At 35.4% G+C, this 19996-nt stretch overlaps 1 protein-coding gene across 7 annotated transcripts in view; it reads right to left on the bottom strand.

Moving 5' to 3' along the window:
* VPS13B (vacuolar protein sorting 13 homolog B) overlaps nt 1-19996 on the bottom strand; it is a 483190-nt gene that overhangs the window by 308606 nt on the left and 154588 nt on the right. For 5 of the 7 annotated variants that reach the window (XM_087749012.1, XM_087749003.1, XM_087748995.1 and 2 more), the window contains exons 19-20: nt 19004-19177; nt 6771-6797 (exon numbers count right to left, since the gene is read on the bottom strand). In XM_087749012.1, coding sequence (XP_087605138.1) covers nt 6771-6797; nt 19004-19177 — 201 coding nt within the window. The remainder of the gene's footprint in view (nt 1-6770; nt 6798-19003; nt 19178-19996) is intronic. The other 2 variants (XM_087749030.1, XM_087749022.1) reach the window with 1 other exon arrangement.

The following is a 19996-nucleotide window of genomic DNA, read 5'->3' on the forward strand; positions in this document are numbered from 1 at the left end:
CAGTGTCTTATTTAAATCTTACTTCCTGAACATTAACATGAGTCTTATGAGAAAACTATCACAAAACCAAAACAAACAAAAATAAAGCTTTTACAATACATCATTCCAAAATGATGGAGCCTAAGGACCCGAAACAATTCTGAACAGATAATACATCTGCACAGTAGTTTGAAATCTTTAATGTTGCGGCTACTATTAATGTCCTCATACCACAATTTCTAGCAGATCCACCTGACAGAACTGTTGTGAGCATCATTTTCTTATTAGCGTGGAATGCAAGAAGGAAGAGAGCGAGTCAGTTAAGGTGAGGTTTCTGCTTCCACAGTTGGCTACTTTGCTTCTGGCACCTGGCTGAGCTCTGCTTTGATTTCCACTGTATGCACTTTACAGGCAACCTGTTGTGGTGTGAATTGTTTGAACAATGATGGCACGATGAAGCATTTCTTTTAAAACTGATTCTTAAGACATGTTACTATCCAGAAAAACAGCAGCAACAACAGAACTGCACTAATTACTGAACCGTAGCATTTAACCAAGTAATGGAGAATGGTAGCATTGCATCTGGATGCAGTTCACCACCCTGTAGTCTTTCGGTACTTCTTGAGAGGTATTGTCCAAGGGCTTTTGCTGGGCCCTACTGCAAGTTCAGGTTTATCCTTTATTTTTCCCATCATACTGGTGCTACATTTTTTCCCCTCTCCATGTTCTTATGCATTATATAAACTGGACATGAAAAGTTAAAGATAATTAAATTGTCTTAGTTATCAAAACGCATAAAACTTTGCAGTAGACACCTCAGCTGTTCCACACAGTGATATAAACATTCATTAAAAAGTCTAGGCAGATTAAAATTCAAAGAATATTCCAATGAGATCAATTTTGTAGACTTAAGGCAGACACTGAAAAACACTAGACGGTACGAGTACATGGAAATAAAGAACGAAAAAAAAAACAAAAAAAACCTCACCAAAGAACAGATGCTCATAAAAAAATAAAAAAAAAAAATCACAAAGAATTTTGATCAAATCAGAACATCCAATTTGAATGTTTGGGGCGGGGGAGAAGCAGCATTCCTATATTTTTCTACAAACAAAAATGCGTTCTGACTTTTTAAATGTACTTCCCTGTTCTTTTTTTCTAAAGAGAGATGATTATGTCAAAAAGATTCTTCTCACAATGCAGAAAATTTATTATTAACTAAGGTCCAAGAAGTTCTGAAAGATTCAACAACCACACTGGCAAATGTATGAACTACTATTATTACCTCCCAAGCTGCCTTCAGGAGGATTTAGTAATAATGTTGCTAAACACATTTGAAGTTTTTCCTCAGTTTCAAATTAAGAGTCAATTTAACAACACATATTATAAAAATCTTCTACATCATTTTTGTTTATTTTCAGCTTATTATTATTGCACTAGATGTTACGCCTTGCCTCAAATGTACATTGTCGTTACATCCTCTGGGAAGAGGACCTACTATTGGTAAATAGATGTTCCTTACGGGTTAAAAATAACCACCATCCAATTTCCCAGTGAATGCAGTCCTCCTCCTTTTGGAGAAAAAAAAGCTTAAGTTAATATATATGAAATTTTTTACAGCATATTTGCTTCATCAGAACTGTTTAATATTTAAAAAATTATTTTAATATTTTAGAATATTTAAAGTTAATATACTTATTTAATAAACTAATTCCTCCCTATCAGCGTTAACACTGGTAAATTATGCAGTGTCCAGAAGTTACCACATCAGCTGGACGAGGACAGTGAGCATGCCCCAGGACAGACACTGACTTGGGAGGTTCTGTCTTTTCTTCACCCAAGATTGGACAGTTTCTGGCATTTGAGGGGGGAAAATAACCCTAGAAAAAAGCCTGCATTTGTTTCGTTTAAATGCATTTTAATAGCTTGAGTGGGCAAAAGCAGTCTTTATTCTGAAAACTGAAGAACTACCAAACAGACAAAAATCCTTCTTTGACCTGAGGATGAGCTCCAAACACCTCGTGTGAAATCTCACTGTGGGATAGAAGCAGCATTTGAAACAGCGTGAAAAAAATATCTTTAAATACCTGTCTTAAGCAATAAACACATTTAAAAACCTTCAGTTGTAGAATTCTGTTATGTTATTGATTTTCATATGGAAAATGTATGAGCAGCATATGTAAAACTGTTCAAATCACTTTGCTGTTAAACAAACAAGCACATGCCTAGAGGGGACAGAATAAATTAGCTGGTCTCCTCATGATGAATAGCATTAACTTGCTCTGGCTTGCCAAGTCAGTAAGCGGTGTGAATTTAATGGCAATTAGCCGAGATCAAAGTTGAAGTACCATGAACAAAGTAGGTAAAACTGACAATATCAAAGAAGGGAAGTATATCATGGGTGACTGAAAAAAATTACTTAGATTTATTTAGAATGTTTGGAGCTGTTAATAGAAAAGGACAGATCCTTACACAATGTTTATTTTCAAAACAGTATTACTGATTAAGCAGATTTCTAGGAGACTGCTTTCATGGGTAAATTGGCCAAAAAACCTGATAGTGAAGTAAACTATTCTGTAATAGCTCCCATTGTGGACACACTGCTCAGAATTATATTTTCTCAAGAAATTAAACTCTGAGTCAAAGTCAAGCATTCTCCCTCCTACCTGGCAAACAATTTATCAGCTATTCAAAGCAACAGAAAAAGTTCACAGGCATCAGAAAAAGGCAGAAGGGGAGAGAGTTCATGTATTTTACATGCAGGAGGCTTTAGGGACTATTAGTAATAGGAAAAGTATTCCTCTCATTAGATCTACATGTCTTAATCAAGACTGACATAAGAAAACCTATAAATTTAAATTATACATGATTAATCTGGGAAAAACAGCTTTAGGGATTTTTTTAGTGCTTAAGGAGACCTCCACTTCAACATAATATTAGCAGGAATTAAATTCCTATCTCAAATATTAGATGCTTAAAAAACCTACAGCATGCTCACTAATACTTAATATATAACCACTATCACTGTTAAAGTCCAGGCTTCATGTAATACCTTCCAAGCAGAAGGCTGAAAATATTCTTATGGTAATTCCCATAGCATTTCACATGGATGGCAACATATATTTTTACAGAAAAACTGATACACAGAGAAGTTAAATAATTAGCCAGGACCAGTAAGTTAAGAGAAGAAAAAGGAATTAACACAAGACAGTGTCTTTCTACTATAATCACTAGCCCATTCTTCTAATACAGGTAAAATAATAAAGAACGAAAGCAAGTTGCAATGCTGTTTGAATTGCATGCGTTAAACCTAGGCACAAAGAAATGGTCCGGTATAATAAACAGCAATATACTTTTGACCTTAACCTGAAGGGTAAAGACCCGGCAGTTCTTCAGCAATTAGTCACTGAGGCCTATGAGAGATTTGCTTGAGCAAGGACTAAATTTCTCAGAAGATCAAAGATAACTGGTGTTACACTCTGCCCTAACCAGACCCAGCTTCACACTTTCCATTACTTATTTACATTGATCTTCTGACTATTTTTATAGATCCATCAGAATAAGTGTGCTTTTACTCTTTTACTGATATTTGTTTAATTAAGTTAATTAATTACAGCTTAACTGAAATATCTTACAAAAGACCTCACGCAGCTTTCAAAGTGTAGGCTGAATCCTAATCCTTTTCTTTTTTTCTTTTAACTAGCAGTAAGGATGAAGTCAATAAATTGTCAATTAATAACATACTTGCTTTGATGGCTCTTCAGTAATTTACTTTCATACCACTTCATAAATTTCTTAGGAAAACTTCTGGGATTGCTGATACAGTACCTCTGCCATGGGAAAATTTGGTTTAAATCTGCTCTGCTGCCAATAAACCAATAAGACTAACTGGCTGATAATCCTCCCACACTACACTGTTTAGGTATATGCACTCAACCAGCAAAAGTTTAATTTGTTCCGCTAATGGCACAGAAAACTACTAAAACTTATTCACCATATAAATTTGAACTTCAGTCTGCTACTTTTTGTTATTCCTTAGGCAGAAAATTCAAGCTATTGAATGCTTTGCAATTCAGACTATTTTATCTTTTCCTTGATCCAAAGCATAACGATAATAATGGACACTATCAGTAACTAAATATTAAACTGCACTTCACAAAAGAAACATATTAAAAAGCCTTAGAAAAGTCTGAATATTTGCATTGGCACGCTGACATGCAAGGCACATTCTACCATTCTAAGTAAGTGTAACGTTATTCTTAAACTACTGCACTAAAAGCAGTGATGCTAGCCACCTTTTACATATTTCCAGCTGCCATACTTAATAGCTTTTGTCTAGGATTTCCAGTGGGATGACATGTATCTTTATCAGGTACAGCCTATTTGTTTGGAAGATAATTTAATTTATAAAAGCACACTAAAGATTTAGTAAAGAAGCCATACAAAGCTCAAAATACTGATTTTCTCTAAAGTTCTGTTGATAGCATTGATACAGGTTTATATAAACTAAAACATCTATTATGTATAAGATAACGTGGCATGCAAACTTCATTTAAAAGTGTTGCAGGTGCCATATATTCACAACAGGCCAAGGCAAATGGAGTCACGTAAAAATTCTTAAAATAGCTGTGAAGAAGCTATTATGTCATAAGACATTTGATTATTACCCTATCTTATGAAGGAAAAACTACTGGAGAATATTAGAAAAACTCAATCAGCTACTACTCTATTTTTCTATCCCACCATATACAAGGAGAGTTTCTCTGCATTTCCCTAAAAGATGTCAACCACGCTGCACTGGTCCTGACAGAAACTAAGTAGGATTTGTCAAAAACCACCAAGTGTTTGGCTGGCATTCTTCCTGGGGTATGAAGAACTAACTGGAGATTTTCCAAAGGGACTGAGTTATGGATAAAGGAATTAAAGAAACTGTCCTCCTGTTCCACTTGTAATCCTCTGGGAAACAAGAGCATCTAGAGCTAAAAGATTTATATTTTCTCTTAAGTTGTAGCTCTCTGATATATTTATAGGGGTAGGTCAAGCAATGTACTATGGATTACAACATTACTTTTCTAAGCTTTCTTCCCAAATCTCTACAATACTCAGAACATCCTATTCACAGATATAATAGAATAGGTATCTTGTTCTCTCCTTACACTTATACACATGCATGTATATATACAGGTACAGCTAAACATGAAAATATTTAGGAAAATTATGACAGCTGTCTGGTAAGAAGTAATTAGGTATTCCCACTTTTTTCCAACAGTAATTAAGAAATCAACTCTGGCCATTCTGAATTCTTATTTTGGCATTCCAGTTTAAGAAATGAATGGTAGGAAGAGTGCTTTATCTCTCTTTTAAGAAAACAAATAAAATTCTCTGGAAAAAGAAAAGCAGTAGGACTGCAGGCTGGGTTAGCTTCACATTTTCACTAGTTAAAAGAAATTTTTTTCTTTGTTACACTAGTTCTGCTTCTCTGAAGCAGCAGCTGTAGGAAAGCGCCCATGTTCCAATGCTGTTGGGAGTCATGGCCCTGTGAGGTGTGAACCCCAAAACAACTATCCACAAAGGCTAGGTCAGAGGCTCAGGAGCACACAAACACCAGTCCTACATGCTGGCTGCCATGCTATGAGCCAATAACCTCCCCTAGAAAGAGCATTAAGAAAAAGTAACATACAGAGGTATCTGTTTTAAGCAGAAGTGGCAGAACTTTGCTTGCCCCATGGTGGAACGCATGGCAGGAACGCAGATGTTGCTTTATTTCCTCAAAGCCAGGACCAAAATGCTGCTGTAACTGATCCTGAGTTACAGTGGCTCCCAATATAACAGCATCCACTCGCAAGTGTTTCACTATGAGACCTCACAGAGAATGAATGAAAAACATTTTGTTCCCTCAGCATTACCTCATGCTACTTTTGTACACGTATGCTTCTTAATTACTAATTTCTATGCTCTTAAAAACAAATGTTCTGGAGTCACTTGCTCAAGTTTATTCACACCTCAATATACAGAAACCATTTATTGGAGCTAGCTGGGCTGCTGCCATTTGAGAAGATGTGACAAACTGTGGCAGCTAACACCAAACAGAGCCAAGCCACAGTCAAGGCTACAAGGGTTAGTGCATCCTTCTTGCAAATACCCCTCCATCATCCTCTTGGAGCAACCCAGTAGAGTACCTCAGTGGAGAAGAGCAATGCAAACCATTCCAAAATGTTCCACTTTGCATAACAGCATAAGATAAATACTGTCCTCCCTGGCTGCATCTCCAATACCTCTAGTAGTGCTGCCTTGGACAAATATTAGTGAAGATTTTAACCATCATACTTCTGCCTTCAAGGTGGATTATTCTTGCCTCTCGGTTTTCCCATTACCAGGATGGAAGGCACAATCTCTGAGTTTGTGGCTTAATTTGCTGCCGCTGTGTAGAAAACACCTGGTCTTTCAATCACAATTTTGAGATAGTGATTTTCCAGTGGAAAAAAACAAGTTTGTATGGTGCATGTTAGAGATGCCCTGTTCCAAGAAAGAGACTGAAATGAAGTACAAGGAATCTTAATTCTACTTGTAAAAGAAACAAGAAGGAAAAAACTAGTTGACGAATTCCGGAACGGTCCTTAAGTAAGCACCCCTGAAGTCTCACCAACTGCTGTAAGACGATTATGAGTATCTCTGAATAGATACAACATGGACATTGTTGTCTGTCCCCAAAGCGCAACACAAATACAGAGTTCACACTGCTCTTACAGATATTTCAACAAGCAAAAGTAGGTGTTCCCACTCTCACTCACCTCGTGTCACGGCAGCTTGTACAATTCCTGCAGTAAAATAAGAGTGGTTACTTCTGTACTGTTGACTTGGGAAGTGTGAGGATACTTGAGACACAACATCTGGCACTTCTTATTCAAAAATTTCTGACTCAAGTGTAATGGGATGCACACTCTTTGGTATTGTGCAAGCATTTGAAGAAAAATTAAAGTTGAACAGTTAATTTCCTACACGTCTATCTTTTCAAAGGAAACACGGTATCAAGCTGTGAAGACAAGGAACCTGGCAATGCAGTCATTTGCAAGAGATTGCGCAAGCTGCAACATCCCAACAGTGCAAAGAGACAGACATCCTTTTAGTACATGGCTTTTACCAGCTATTATACTCTTATATCCTTAGTGAGCACGCAGGTAGCATTTTTGAAATTGTTACCCATACATGTGCTTTATTTTGATATTTAACAAATCTATAGGATTACTACTCCCTCATTACGAGCACAATAAAAGTGAGAGGAAAAATCTATGTATTATAACAAAACAAATAAGGTCTTAAAATAAAGTTGGAATAATTTGTGCATTAAAAGTGTGCAAAAAAGCAGATAAATATTGTGATTCTTAGGTCCTAAATGTTCAAATAGCTCCTGAGACTAGAAAGTCTTGAACTGGGGATGCAATGATTACTATAATACTAACCTTGGTTAGCAATTAAATGATCACATCTCCCTTTGGACTAAAAACGTGGACAACAGCTAGTAGCTGACATCTCACTTCAACATTTTACAGCTGGTCTAAAGCAAAGACTTTAGACATTTGAATGCATGCATGCATTTTATTTTCCCAGGATTTCAAAGTCCACATCCAGGCTGCTGCTCAGCCATTATAAATGAGTAATTCAAGTAGGGCATGACTGCTTCTTGTATTAACTTGATAAAGATGTTTCACTCGAAGTACATCAACAGTTGTGTTAAGTCATCCCTTTCACAGGCTTATACTTATTCTGTGTTATGTTACCAGTGAAGAAATAAAAAAAAGTATTATTGGCTTCACATTATTATAAAAGTCTTTATACTAAATATAATTAGTATTGTGAAGATTATTATTCTATTGTCATTACACCTGTTTTCAAAACTCCAAAATAAAATCAAATATACCTTAATTATTTCCTGTTTTTTAATTAAAAACAATTTCATCAACTGATTGCAATCTGCACTAAAGTTTTATTTCACTAGTTTAGACATGCAACTGCTTACAGGACCGATATGTGCCCTTTAAAATACGCACATCTGTTTCCAGAAAATTCCATTATACTCAAGATTACTTTCTATCTGTCAAGTTTTCCAAAAGTTGGTTTAAAAATAGGATTTTAAAATAACACACTAATTTTAAGTTTATCCTTTAATAATGAATCTATTATCAAACATGTACAAAACAACTATTTTGCAATAATTTTTATGTCCGAAAAATATTATTCCGGGGCTTGGGTGAAAATATCTTTTAAATACTACAAAGACATTGAACATCTTTCATCTTCTCGTATGAATTTTCAGGTCACAACCTAGAGAGAAGATTTGCTCAATACCAAATTCCTCTTTCTCTTATCACAGCATGGACATGATAAGAGAGCTCAAAATTAGAGGGAGAAGATAATTCATATTCTCCTTTCATTAATTTCTTTCCATTGAATAGATAACCAAACATGAACATAGTTACACTAAATATAAAAAATATACCGTACATATAATCTTTTCAAAGCCCAGTGAGGAAAAGGTGACCACGTTATTTAAAAGATGATTAATTACATCTGAATGATTACCCTCTAGCCATGGACAAATACAGAACAGAAAAGAATACTATCCAGAAGTGATGAGCCATCACATGCGCTCCATAACCCTGCTCACTAATGTTGAGCCAAACACTGTATGTAATGCTTCATTAGATTCAATCATATCTTCTCTTATTTTTCTAACGAGAATTGTTTCTATTGACAAAATTTCCATTATTTTCTCCATTTGGGGGGGGGAAATCCCTATGATAGCCAGTTCTAATATTATACTTTATATTGTATTTAAGCAATGTATCTATATAGTTTTAAGTAGTTTTATTCCAGAATTAAGACAAGCATAGGCACTTTTGAAGGCAGGGGGAGATGGAAAGAGGCAGTCAGCCTCTGATTTATTCAGATTATTATTCTGATATCTAACATTAATTTTCAGATTATACTTCATTTTCATTTATGGTTTGTATCATATTATTAGAACATGGTCTTTTTTTCATCTGGCATGACAGCTAGTTAACACTGAAATTCAGAAAGATGCAGCTCAAACTCCAATCGGTCTGACTCCTTTCATGTCCACCTTCCCACAGGCAGTGGGCTATTTTTCCAAGACTTCTGGACGTGAGGCGGCATAGTCAAAGCTACTTCTCCAGCTTGGCACCAATCCCAGGCAAATGGCCCAAGAATCTGTACAGTGACAGATGATGCACATGGGCTAAAAGTGGAAGAGTTCGCAGATGCAAGCGGACTCTTACTGCGCCAACTATAAGAGCTGACATGTTTGTTCGGGACTCCCCATCCCTTCAGTTCTCATTGTCAGGGCACCCATTCCTCTGTGCATAATCATGCAACGTTCTCATTAATTTCAGATAGTACAACCCCAAAACGATTTGCTATTCTGCTTACAGACATAAAGAATCGATCTGCTAAACCTCTCGGTGAAAATCACAAAATTTTTTTTTTTTCCCAGATCTGTCTATTTCATCTTGAAAGTACATCAGGAATTAGGAAAACACGTAGGAAAACAAGACCTTGCATTAATTTGCTGTCCTGTAAATGGAGCTCAGTATCAACAATTAGCAGCAGCAGCAGCAGCGTGTTTGAATGGGAACTCAAGACTCAGGTCAGCAAATTACTTTGCTCCAGCAAATGTTTCTGTCTTAACTGAACCAGCTGCAAGATTAGGGCAACACCTAGAATCTTCTCTTTCAGAAACGACTTCAGGAAAACAAATTGGTTTTTCTTTTCAAAATGCCTTTTACTCTACTGAAGAGCATAAATCAGATTAAAATTAAGAATTAAAAATATTTAGCTATATAATTAAACTATATATCCACTATAATCCTATCACTGCATTTCTCAAATAGATTTAGTACTCCACGTGATACTGAGAATGTCACAATATCTCAAATATACAGTATTTGTGTTTGAAGTTGCTGTACTCAGAAATCTGTTATATAGAGATACTCAAGATTAAATGCTCACATTATATAAGTAGGCTAATTTTAGCTATTAAATACAACTGAAAAGTTACACAGTGCACTGTTTTCCTTGTATCAGTTTTAAGTACTTCTGCCACCTTACACAACAAGTACATACACGAGTATCTTGCACATATTAGTTCTATTTCAGTGCACAGCTAAAAAGAAAATTAAATCAGCTCATATAACGCAGAAGAGATTAAATGGTCTAAAGGTTAAAAGTGACTAATGGTTCCTGCAGTACTAATTTCTATATGGTTTGCATATTTTTGATAAAAATAGAAATTGATTTTCAGAAGCTTCACAGCACATGAAGAAAATGAAACTAATTTAAATGTTTCTGAAATTGTACACCTTAAAGATAATCTGACCAAAATAATTTTCAATTTGGTCAACTATAGGAATATGTCTTAGCTTGGGGCTCATCGCTGGGGTTATCTAGTTGAATTTAAAAAAAAAAAAAAAATCCATACACTGCTAAGATTCTAACCTGCTTTGTCTAATCCTGGCTGTGAACTGTTGCTTTCTACATAAAACTAACCATTCAGTCACTTGGGAATGGCACACCTTTATTTTGTGACCAAAAATGGCCATTTGTAACATCATGGAAAGGAACTTCTGTGGGAACTTCAGGACAGTAATGTTTGGGTGGAAGGGGGCAATGTGGTTGAACACTCTGTGTATTTAAGACTGCATCCTAAACCATATAAATGAGACTGTTAGTCCATTTGTGTGTATTATAACCAGAGCATTGGAATCTTTGGAGTGACTTGTAGCTTCTTTTTAACCTACTACAGAGCTGAACCATAAAAATTACTGAGAAAAAAAAAATTCAGAGTTAGAAACAAATATATACTTAGACCATAATTTCTGCATTAAAATAATGCAGATACTTCATTTAATGCTGTTTTTCATCAAATGTGCTATATTTCTGTTCAATAAAATGTTATTTAATCACTTTTTATGAAACTCTGAAAAACAAAAATTGACCTGGTCAAAATGCATTTATATTTTACCACCAAAAGTGTACTGATATTCAGTGATATCTATTTAGCATTTCATTACAAAAAAATAGCCATGTTATATGAATCATTTACATCACCAAACCGGTAGTGAGAGCAATATAATTCAATTATAAAACCTGGAAACAGTTTAAACACCATTTGAAAGTAAACAGTTACAGTCCCTTATGCCCATGTCTGGGAAGCGTCCAAATGGAAGTTAAAGATCCCATGGCATTTTTTCAAAATGAGTAGGAGCTATCCCAATATGTTGGCCAACATATATTTTCTCAATTAAAAACAGATTTCAGTGTCCAAAGCTATGTGTCAGCCATTGCTGAGAGCCTATGCCTGTCACATTTCCAAACCTCTCTGCACCATCAGTAAGTATCTAGTCACCTTGCTTTTCCAGATGCCACAAGTGGAAACAGTGAATGCATTTTCATAAATATATGAAGCACAGATACATTATCCTATACTGTTATGGAAATAGAGGTTATCATTTGAACCCACACTTAGATTTTTGGTTGTTGTTTTTTTTTTTTTAAATACCGGAAGTGTTAAATATGACTTTGATGGCCATATGAAACACTTTGATACTGCCAGATTGTAAAGCGAACAGAGATCCTATGGAACACACATGCATAGACACAAAATAAGCACAGCAGAGAGAATCTCATATCTGCCATTCCCTAACTTTTACACATTTAATGAGTTAAAAGGTTTCTTTTAAAAAAAAAAAAAAGTTTTTTTAACAACTTTTTTTTTAGTTACTTTTACAGAATTTTCTAGGTTATGAACTGATTAAAGAGAAGGTGGGGACAGTTCCTTTATGCACTTTAAAGCCTGCATAACCCCTATTACCCACCACTCAAGAGCTCAAATCTTCAGTTGCCAATACTGAAGCACAAACTCCTATCCCAAGAGCTACAAGATCGACTACATTATCTATAAGCAGAACGCTAATATCCTGAGTTAAAAGAAAAGAGAAAGTCAGGCAATGAGTTTCTAAAGAAAAAGGTATTAACCCAGAGCAGAATCAGGCTTTCCAGCTCCCTCGCTCAACAGATTTCCTAGTGCAATGTCTCAGGCTCCTGCTATTTGGAGTTGAGTCCCCATCTTCATTGTCCAAGTTTTGTTCTTATTTTGCCACATTACCGAAAGCTCTTAAGTGATACTGTTAAGAAAAGGAAATTGGAAAAAGGCAAAAGCACTTGTTTGGCTAAAGATACTACTTTGTTGACTTCCATAGTGCAGCTGAACAGTATATCTCACAGTCGGTCAGGCTTGAAAGAAAAACAGAACTGTTTTCAGGGAACTTAACAACAGAGGCTGACTTCCTAACAACTGATAGGACAGAGTGTAGCTTTTCTCTTTTTTTGCCTTTTTTTTTTTTTAACATCAATTTTTTCAAGTACCATTTTACAAAACTCAGAATCCTATTTAAGCACAATTTCAGAATTCTAGGGTACACGTATTGCTGAAGGATTTATGGCTTATTGAGAGAAACTGAATGCAACTTAAGCAGGGAGATGAAAACACCTCTTCCACCAAGAGGATTTGCAGAATAACTTGATGGAAAGTTGAACAAGCTGCCTTATTCCTGGATTGCGCAATTACCTTTCTGTAACCAGAACTTACTGCCAGTTGCCAGAGTTATGCAACCCACTGGAAATAATGTTAATCCAGTTAGCGTAGTATAGTATGTCCCTCCCTGTTGCTACTCCCATGGACATGAAATTCATAACTGGAGCCAGTAGAGCAACAGACTGTGCTTGAGGACAAGTTTACTTCCCTCTCAGAAAAAGTAGTAAGTGCTGAATCTTTGTAAGACAGTAGATACAGAGGTATTCAGGTCTATATATAATACTTGATACTTAACCTGGCTGTAGTGCACAATATATTGAGCTGAGAAGGTAATGGGGGAGGATGGAGCACTCACAAGCTGGTAAATGTACAAAATTAAATGCATTTTAGAAGAGGCTTTTACTTTCTCAGACAGGTATTAACTAACTTGCATTTACCACTGTTACCAACTTGCTCTTCCCCACACCATCCTCCCGTCCTGAACTGCTCAGTAGTACCACCATCTGCTGCCCTGACTTGAACTTCTGATAAAATTAAAAGATGTCAGACATTTTGTTTACTACAATCAACTAATTTCAAAATCATGGGAGAGAAAGCGAGGGAGAAATTGCATTACCACAAAATACTTCTGCCCACAAGTTCTGTAACTTCAAAAATTTCTACATTTAGTCTCGCAGTTCAGGCATTTGAACTGTTATTTTTAATCCGATTTTTAAAGCTACAGGACACTACTAGAAAAAAATAATCTAAAAATGTATACTTATCTGAATTTAAATTCACCCTACTCCAACATAAGACTACATGAATACTGTGTTTTCAGTAACTTATACTATTAGCATTCATATTTTTCCAAGGCAAAATATGAGAATAAGCCAGATTTTAAAAGCAATTAAGAGGATATAAATGTTGTGCGCTGCAAGAGCACAGTTCTCAAAAGACCAGAGTCCTGGCAACTATCATAATCCTTTTGAAATTGTTCATATTAAGATTAAAGATCACTTTGTTCCTCTATTCCCACAACTAGTTGGTATGGTAAAAAGATCAGTCCCTGAGTTTTATATGTAACATCTTTAACATTTGCTCTCCTTTCTGTGCATGTGATTAAATGTAACATTTTGAAATCCCAAAGTTCTGAGAAAAACATAAATCCTTGTCCACAGCTGCTGTTTGACTCTGGAAACACATGCATTTTCTTTTCAAGCATCTACCATCAAAAAATCCCAAAGGACCTGAACTGGAGAACACCTGCATCTCTTCATTTAGTTCCAATAACAGAGTCTAAACTTCAAAATTACAAAAATAGATGCTATGTTCAGCTGCAGTTACATTCTGCCCCTAATTCCCGTGAACAAAAATGCTAAGAGCATGAAATCATTCAGGCAAGCTCTGTCATCGAGAGGATAAGATTTTTTGCACCAGAAGCCCAGTGGGAACTTGATAGAAAACTGGCAACAATTACAGATAAAGTACATAGTGAAATCCTCAGGGAGAGAAAAGGAAATGTAATAAGATAGATGGGTATAATTTTTACACATTCATGCCCAAACCACAAATGTGAATTGTCTTTAATTACTCCAATATATTAAGCGTTTTTACTCATTCATTGTGTCAAATCTTTCCAAAATACTCCAAACTAGTTTATGAATTCCCTTTTACACGTTTTTTTTTTTTATTTACTAGCACAAGCACTCAAATTAGAACTGAGAACTTAAAAAATATCATTGTTCCAGCTTTAAAAATCCAGACTTTGCAGTATCCCCAGTCTAAGCAGTCAAAATTAAATAAAAAAATACATCAATGACAGGCTTTAACTGCAAGAAAGGGGAATTTGGGGGCATATATAGGTGTGTACGCAAAAATCAAGCATATGTAAAAATCTCTCACCTCCTTTCAAATACATTTCAACAGATAAAAATCAGCTGTTTTGTGACAGGAAAAAAAATAACGTACCTGCTGGTACAATATTTATGGCACTTTTTCATGTCTGAAGATATGCTTTCTTCAGTCTTAAAAATATTTTCACTTCACAAATTATTTTGTCCTGGTGGGGGGAGAATGGAGTGATCTTATCTAAACTCACAAAATATTGACAGTGGAGAAAAAAAAAAAAATCCAAAAATCTGTGGAAATTTAAGAAAAATATCACTTAAATGAGAAACATCAACTTTTACAAGGTTGAGTATTTGTTCTTCAGCCTTCATGCAGCTTTCACAAACTGGAGAAGCCTTCTCACTCTTACTTTGCTCCAGTGGGTGTATCAGTTTACCGTGCATGAGCATGATATTAATACAGGTACTGTTGTTTACTCCCTTATTTCACTGCTGCATTACTGAATATTTAAACTGATCTCAAAGAAAACTATTAATTGTATTTTTTATTTTAGTTCCTCTTGATTTATATGTAATAAAGCTCTCCATACACCGGCTGTGCATGCACTCCCAATTATTCAATATGGCAAACCAAATAGAGCTTAATCAGCTCACCTCATCTATTCAACAGCTGCTCATAATTAAATACTAACACCAGCATTCATTTTGAAAATCTCCCTATTTCTCTCAAAGGCCAGGTGAAACAAACAAGGTCTGCAGCTTGCTCCAAAGGTTAATAAAGCCAGGGTTATTTTAGAGAAGCAGTAAGAAGACCTTCCCAAGCCCTGGGGTAATGGAATAATCTCCTTTCTTGTATTTATTTTATATGCTGCAGTTTAGATAAAGACTGGGAGGCATAACCACTGATTTTTACAACTCTGCACAGAGATACCTGGGGTAGTTTTTCATACAACAGAAGTATCCAAAATTAAAAGCACCAGCATGCAGACTTGTATTTGAGGACAAAAAAAAAAAAATCATATTTATATTCTTTGTCTCTAAATACTTCCTCTGCCATAGGTGGATCAGTTTTCCACTGTGCTAACGAGACTTTGTAAACAGTAAAACACTCTTGCTAAGTAATCATCAGTGTATGTGCTTGTTATAGGTAATACTTACTTTGCCTGTATGTGCTATACATCACACACTTCAATGCTGCCCTTTTTCGAATTACATTTTATAGAGTTTTTTCCTTTGCTGATTATATTCAATGCAGTGTGGTACTACTAGAACCGTATTTTTTTCTCTTCCTCTCAGCAGCAACAAGTGAAATAAATAAATAAATAAATAAATAAATAAATAAATAAAGTACTAGTGTGAAATGCTTTATCGCTCAATTTGTAAATACACCCTCAATCTCTGCAGGGCCACCTACAGACAAGCAGTAAAAGGAAGCTGCACAACCGTCCTGGTCACCCTGGATCATATGATTCAAGTGGTACAAGACAGTAGACAGTTGCTGAGTCAACAGGGAGAGGAGGAGGAAAGGTCCCCTACCTCTTCTCCAGGTAGATATACCCTGATTTATTCAAGAACCTCATGCCATTTGCACAACCTCCTCCTTGGCATTTTATATCCAAATAACTCGTTTGATTTTAGATCAAGTTGTTTTCCATCCAACTTCACAGATGCATAATGAATTAATTACTCTTCCTTCACTAGTTTCTATACAAGCAAAAAATTTCTAAAAGTCACTTCCATAGGTATTGTATTATATTCTGAGATTCTTCCAGAGTACCCAGAAATTCCCCTGCAATTGCTTCTCTTGGTTTTACACACAAAAAGATATTATATCATTCTCTGTTCTTAACAGAGGTGGCTAACTTGCAGCTCTTTAGCTTTGTACAGCTCCAATACCCCCTGCCCCGCTGCATGGTGTGACCAGCAGCACCACTGACATTGAGTTTGCAAAGTTTTCTGAATCCTTGTATATGGGGAGAAGTAAACTGAATTTATCCGAGTGCTGGGTGACAACTTACCCAATCCCACCAAGCTGGAACTGCTGCCCCCCTTAGCTCTTTTGAGCAATAGTGTGTATTGCGAGAGCATCAGTTATACAGCTATTTGTATATATACACTTTATACACAGAGTTAGCAGACTTGGCCAACCCTGGCCTATCTCCAGCAATCTGATAACCCTGAGCAATTCTAGATGATTTTTCTCATCTCTCCTGGATGGCTTCTTTCTGCATGAAGAAAGAATGAATCTTTCTACAAGCAGGTTGCACTACTCTCTTCACTCTTCTCTGTAGTCCAAATTCCTATTCCAGAACATCATATCTAACATTATTAGGATAAATTGCTCAAATAGCACAACTTCAGTACTGCACAATCATCTCCAGTAGTACAGCTTTAAACAACCCTTTCATTCCCCTGAGGCATAAGTTGAATTTGCTGTCAAATTATCCAGTATAGCTTCCTTAATTCCCAGAAGTGACTGCAACTGACAGCAAAAACATTTTTATGCTCTCAGATCACTTCATGTTTTCTCTCCATGTAGTTTTCCCAGTTGTAATGAAAAGGATAGCCATATCTCCTGTATTAAATTGCTTCACTTCCTTCAGCAAGTATTTGAAAGTGAAGGCTTTAATGAACTCCCTCATCCTTTGTATGGAACCTGAGATTGTTCAAACATTAATTTTTCCTAGATTAAAAAAAAAAAAAAACCAAAAAAAAACAAACAAAAAAACCCCAACCCAAACCAAACAAAAACAAAAGCCACAAAATCATTTGCAGTACACTCTTCAGAAGCAGAGCTAGAGTCTGAGCACGCAGGTTAGCGACTACCACTCAGTACAAATACCATTTCCCTGAGGCACTGAGGCAGGGCGGGGGCAGGTGAAGTATCCAGTAAATTTCCAGTTCTAAAATCTTAGCATTTTAAATGTATCTCCATTCATCTACAAAGCAGGTATCACAGACACCTGTCTATTACAAACCAATTTTCTGCCTCTCAAAGTCCCTGCATATGAAGCTGGCCTGCACTTCATTTGTCGGTGCCTTAATTCTCATAGGCATCTCCTGTCACAACCTATCAAGTACTCTCTGCTATCTAATTGGACTATCCATAATGCTGATGAGCTAAAATGTACTGTGACCTGTACCAAAAGCAATAATTCTATAATATAGGGAAGTATGCACAGCTCCTTTAAAATGTGATTAATATTGTAAGACAAAAAAAAAATTAAACTGAGAAGATCCTCAAAAAAGGCAGAAAATGCAATATTTAATAATAGTAATAAATATTATTATTATGAACATTTAAAAGCTACTTAAGTGAGACAACAGGTGCAACAGATTTTCACTTTTTTTTAAAAAACAGATCTGAATAATTCAGAGACTGTTGAATCATGAATTGCTTTTCAGCAATGTTTTAGGGCAGGAACTTAAGATAATTGTTATAAAAACACTGCTGTAAACATTTCAAACATAATGCTCTCCAAGAAACATACAAGTACAGTTACTGAAAAAAAATAACATACCAACTGCTGGAGTGCACAGTGCTTGCAAATATTTACTTTGCGTAAGAATCAAATGTTGCTTACATATACACATAAAAATTAAAAAGATGGTAATAAATTCACTGTTACTGTTCAGACTAACGACATTCAACAACCATTACACATGAAAAAACTTAGAGAAGAAAAAGCACACTTTTCAGTTTACTTTTGTATTTCATAATATTGGGGTCAGTTAATTTTTTTTGCTTTCCTTAAACTAGATGGTTTGGGGTTCTTTTTATTTCCCGTTTGATTCCACTCTTAGCATAGCAACAGGATAAACTTTTAAAAACACAAAAGCATGATTTTTAAAATGCACCGTACTGACAGCAAAACCTAGATCTATGTGTATTTCACAAACTGTATTATAGTTATTTTAAACTCGATACATTTCAAAATTGTCAGTGTTGCTTAAAACAGACCAATGTTTCGTTTAAAGCCCACAGAAACCATAAGAATGTCAGGTAAAAGTATTTATGCCCACAAAGTCAACACCACCCTTAAATTTACCTAAGCAAATCTCTGAAAATATTAACCTCTCATTTAAATCCACCACAACACCAAGTTTGATGACATCAAATGTGTGCTCTGTAGCATTTTAAAAATCACCTTTTTATTATTAATTTTATGAAAAACAAATTCTTAATTTAATTATAAATTATGCTGCAAATTTATATGAACCATTTGGAATTCAGTATGCCAACTTCTGTATAAGAAGCTCAACCCAACAGATAAAGGGAAGAAAGAATAAAACTCGTATTTTCAACATGGATCCTGCCCCCACCCCCCCCCAAAGTTTACAAAAGGTTCTGTACAAATAATTTAAAAAGCAAATGAAGCATTCCTTATTGAAGGAGACATACATCAAAATGCTGCTTTTAGTTTTTGTGTCTCACAGTGAGCTAAAGTAATTCTAATGTGTGCACAGTATGTGAAAAAGATACTTTGGCATTTGGCACGTTTTATACCAAGCCCCTCTTTTGAATATTACATTGGATAGGAAAAAATGTAATGCGATACCAGCTTAACAAGAGTTTTGCACTTACCAGAATTATGGCTGTAGTCCATATACTGTGGAATTTGGATTGTAAAGGCTACCAAATCTGGAGCTAAGAGAGATTCTGGCTTTCTACTCTCATTGAGCCATTTACTGCTGTGTAAGTCTCTGGTGTCCGAAGGGCCTTGAATTAAAGGAATCAGCTTCTCTTTTCCACCATCACCTAAGATAAAGATTAGACTCCTTACAGCCTTTACTGCAACAAGATAAATTTTCAACACATAAACATTCACTAGTCCAAAGACAACAGCTATTAACATTGTAAGTACAGAATTAAAAGAGGAAATAGAAAGAGCAATCTCATATAAACTATTAAACAGCTTCCTTAATGTTATCTTGTAAACGTCTTTACATCCAGGAGGACTTCAAATAAAGTAACCAATTCTCTTTAAAATAGTAATTTCTATCCCAACCTTATAAAATAATATCTTTAAAAATCACCATTAACCCAATTTAGAGTTAAAAACACTACATTTTTAATGTTCTTGACATTAGCTGCCTTTATATGTGAGGAGATCATAGACATTGATCGGAAAAGTTCCTGCATGTTCTTCAAGAAAAAGTCTATTAAAGAAATTTAAAAACTATTTATCACAGAGCCCTCAAAAACTTCACAAGCAAAATACATACTTGTAGCATTAATGGAAAATGAGACATTAAACAATAAACAGAATACATCCAAATTATGCTACAAATAAAGCAAGATGCAAATATTCTGTGTAATACGAAAATGCAGAGTTATTTCTTCAGTGCTTTTAGATTAATATTTGTCTCAGCAGAAAAAAAACAACATCTTTATTTTTTTTTCAGTGTAAAAACTGAGTATACTGGGGCCAGACTGGATCATCCTGGCACACTTAACAATAATAATAAAAACCCCCAAAACAGAATACAAAAAAACCTCTCTGATTCATAGGAACAATGAGTAAATTCTTGTTTCAGTAACTCTCCTTGTAAAAAGCAAGGCCAATTCTCCTATACA

Source organism: Nipponia nippon, unplaced genomic scaffold (assembly GCF_047370975.1).
Source record: "Nipponia nippon isolate SJK-2023a ecotype South Korea unplaced genomic scaffold, ASM4737097v1 scaffold_1, whole genome shotgun sequence".
NCBI lineage: Eukaryota > Metazoa > Chordata > Aves > Pelecaniformes > Threskiornithidae > Nipponia > Nipponia nippon.